The following is a 2,929-nucleotide window of genomic DNA, read 5'->3' on the forward strand; positions in this document are numbered from 1 at the left end:
TGCTTGTTAAACTCGTACGCACCCATGCTTTTGCTATCTTTAGGCCTTGAAATGCGCACCAAGCTCATTCCTCGAGTCAATACTTCATGTCAAATGCAATGTCAATTACTTAGGGATGGATTCGGCTCGATTTCCGCTCAATTCTTCATATTTCTTCAATAATAGACAAAAACACAAAAGTAGAGGAAAATAGGGAAATAATGGCATATATTGCACATTTGAGCTCTGAAATGCGTGTAGAATAAAGTGTGAAACATCATATTTTAGACACGCATCAACCATCATTGCTTCCACACCTCTCACATGAAACGGTTTCTTGTCTAGTCAACAAGTGAACCGTCTGTTGATCTCCAGCGTTATGCAACTCCAATTTGTCAAAACGGGCATTCATGGCTTCCAGCTGAGCCACAACTGCACTAACAATTGAAGAAACTGTTCTTATTCCTCCTCTTGGGTTCCCATATTCAACACAATGGGTAGCCATCTCCTCAATAATTCCCCATCCTTTGTCATCATCTATATTCTTCTGAAACCGAACATTTGATGCAGCATCCAAGATAACACAGTGATCATCATACAACCCATTATAAAATTGGTTGCACAGGTACCACGAATCGAAACCATGATGTGGGACAGACCACACCATTTTCTTGAACCGGTTCCATGCGTCATACAAGTTTTCATCCGGAGTTTGCTTGAAACTCATAATTTTTCCTCTCAGCTGATTAGTTCTTTGTGGAGGAAAGTACCTTTTGTAGAAAGCGAGAGCCAAGGTCTCCCAATTTGTTATTCCTGGTGCGGTTCTATCAAGGTCAGTCAGCCAATATCGGGCTTCATCAGTAAGAGAGAAAGGAAATAAAACTTCCTTAATCTTGTCTTGGGTCACTCCCTTAGTGGCGGGAATGGTAGAATAGTAGTCCGTGAACACCTCGATATGCTTCCGCGGAACCTCACCAGCTACTCCACGGAACATATTTCATTCGACCAAGTTGATGTAAGACGGCCGATTGTCAAATTTGTTCCCATCCTCGGTTACAAGATTGAAACCTTTAGGGATGGAAGCAGCTGTAGGCTCCAAATGACTCGCGATATTAGGCATCTTCACAACACTAACAACAGAAATAAAATTGTCTTCTTCTAAAGACGGGTCTTCTGCAAATAAGAAATGCTCTAGTTCGGGTTCAAAAGTACTCAAGGCTTCCTTTTGAATCTTTCTCAGCAGTCTTTGTCTATAGCAAAAGGTCCGCTCTGGTTCAGGATCATATGGCACTAACTCTAACCTGTTAGACCTGGGCATAAACAACACTATAGAAAATAAATAAGAACTGTCTCAAGGAATTGAAAATTCCTTGAACTGAGACAAACGAAAATAGGACAGATAAATAGGCTAATTGCCTCCCCGGCAACGGCGCCAAAATTTGAACTGTCTGATCATATTCCTAAATGCCATATGAGTGGCAATTGGAAAGCTATATGTAAGACCAGGGACTTGTTACTGAATGGTTACTCTCAAGGTGTATGGCTTGCTGATATTAGGGGTTATTCTGTTAAGTCTGGTTATGATTGGCTCAGACTTAAGGAAACTAAGCTGGGATGGGCTAAACTAATATGGAATCCTATGGCTCTTCCTAAGCATTCATTCGTGAATTGGTTGATAATGAGGAATGCACTGAATACTAAAGAGAAGCTGCACAGGCTGGGCATAATTCCTGATGATATGTGCTGCATCTGTCAGGCTGGTTCTGAGACTGTAATGCATTTGTTTCAGCAGTGTCATTACTTCAGAGAGATTTTACACCTGGTCTGCTCTTGGCTGCAGATCACTGAACCGCAGGGGAATCAGATCATCTGGATAGGAAGAAGGAACTGGACACTGGTTCATCGGGAAGTTTGCTTATCAGTGTTCATGGCTGTTACTTATTCTATCTGGCAACAACGTAATTCAGCCCGTTTGGAAGGAGTGATTTTGAGACCTACTGCTTTGTTCGTTCAATGTAAAAACCTGATGAAAATTAGGCTTCTTAATTACCTTAGTAGGGTCAAAATGTCGAAGGATAGAGATTGGATTACTAGTCTTTTAAGCTAACTTATGATGTATCTTGTTCAATTGGTTTGAGCTTAATGAGAATTACTTACCTTTCACCAAAAAAACAAAAATAATTACCTAGGACAACTAACAGAAGTTAGCGGAAGTAGGGTTGATCTCCACAGGGAGGCTAATGTATCTATCTTCTAATTACGTCTGTCTAGTAACACATGTGGGTTTTTAGTTGATTTCTAAACTAATGACGTTTTAAGGTAAAAGAAATATGTCAAAAGAGCAATAAAAGTAGAGACAAGCGAATAATGTAATCTAATAGAGAGAAATATGTTAGGAATTCGGTTCACCATGACAGTTTACTTACTCAGTCATAAATAGTTCAGACGATCTACTAAGAGAAGGGCAAGGGAAAGGTCCTTCCGGTCCGCTATCCACCCTAGATTACAACTAACTTAACTTCCATCCTCATTAGGGTAGTCTACTGTTCATAACAGGTATGTTCATTCCAACCTTCCGATCTAGGATTGAATTTAACTAAATTAAAGGGTTTAGAAGCGTGCACTCAACTAAACTATTACAGTTATATTGTTAATGACGCAGTTCTCATAGTTAATTATCTGATCTATTCACAACATCGTCAACTCACTACCATGGCTCCCCTAATCCAAACATAAAGGGAATTAGCTACTCATGCTATTGATATTACTAACGATAAGAATATTGAATATGCTAATGGAAGATATGATAAATGAATAATGATGAAGCATAAACTAATCAAGATAATAATTAAACAGAGATGAAGAGGCAAGGATTAAGAGCAAACAAAGGAAAATTAAATTAAGAGTAAGAGTCAAGAAGGGTTACAAGAAGATGAATCCGGCAATAAAG

General features: G+C 39.3%; 1 protein-coding gene across 1 annotated transcript; it reads left to right on the plus strand.

Annotated features, from left to right (window-relative positions):
* Positions 1-1,450: 1,450 nt before the first annotated feature.
* On the plus strand, positions 1,451-2,086 carry LOC141632459 (uncharacterized). The gene has a single exon (XM_074445007.1). It carries the CDS (start codon positions 1,451-1,453, stop codon positions 2,084-2,086), a length of 636 nt encoding a protein of 211 aa, XP_074301108.1.
* Positions 2,087-2,929: the final 843 nt, after the last annotated feature.

Source organism: Silene latifolia, chromosome Y, assembly GCF_048544455.1.
Source record: "Silene latifolia isolate original U9 population chromosome Y, ASM4854445v1, whole genome shotgun sequence".
NCBI lineage: Eukaryota > Viridiplantae > Streptophyta > Magnoliopsida > Caryophyllales > Caryophyllaceae > Silene > Silene latifolia.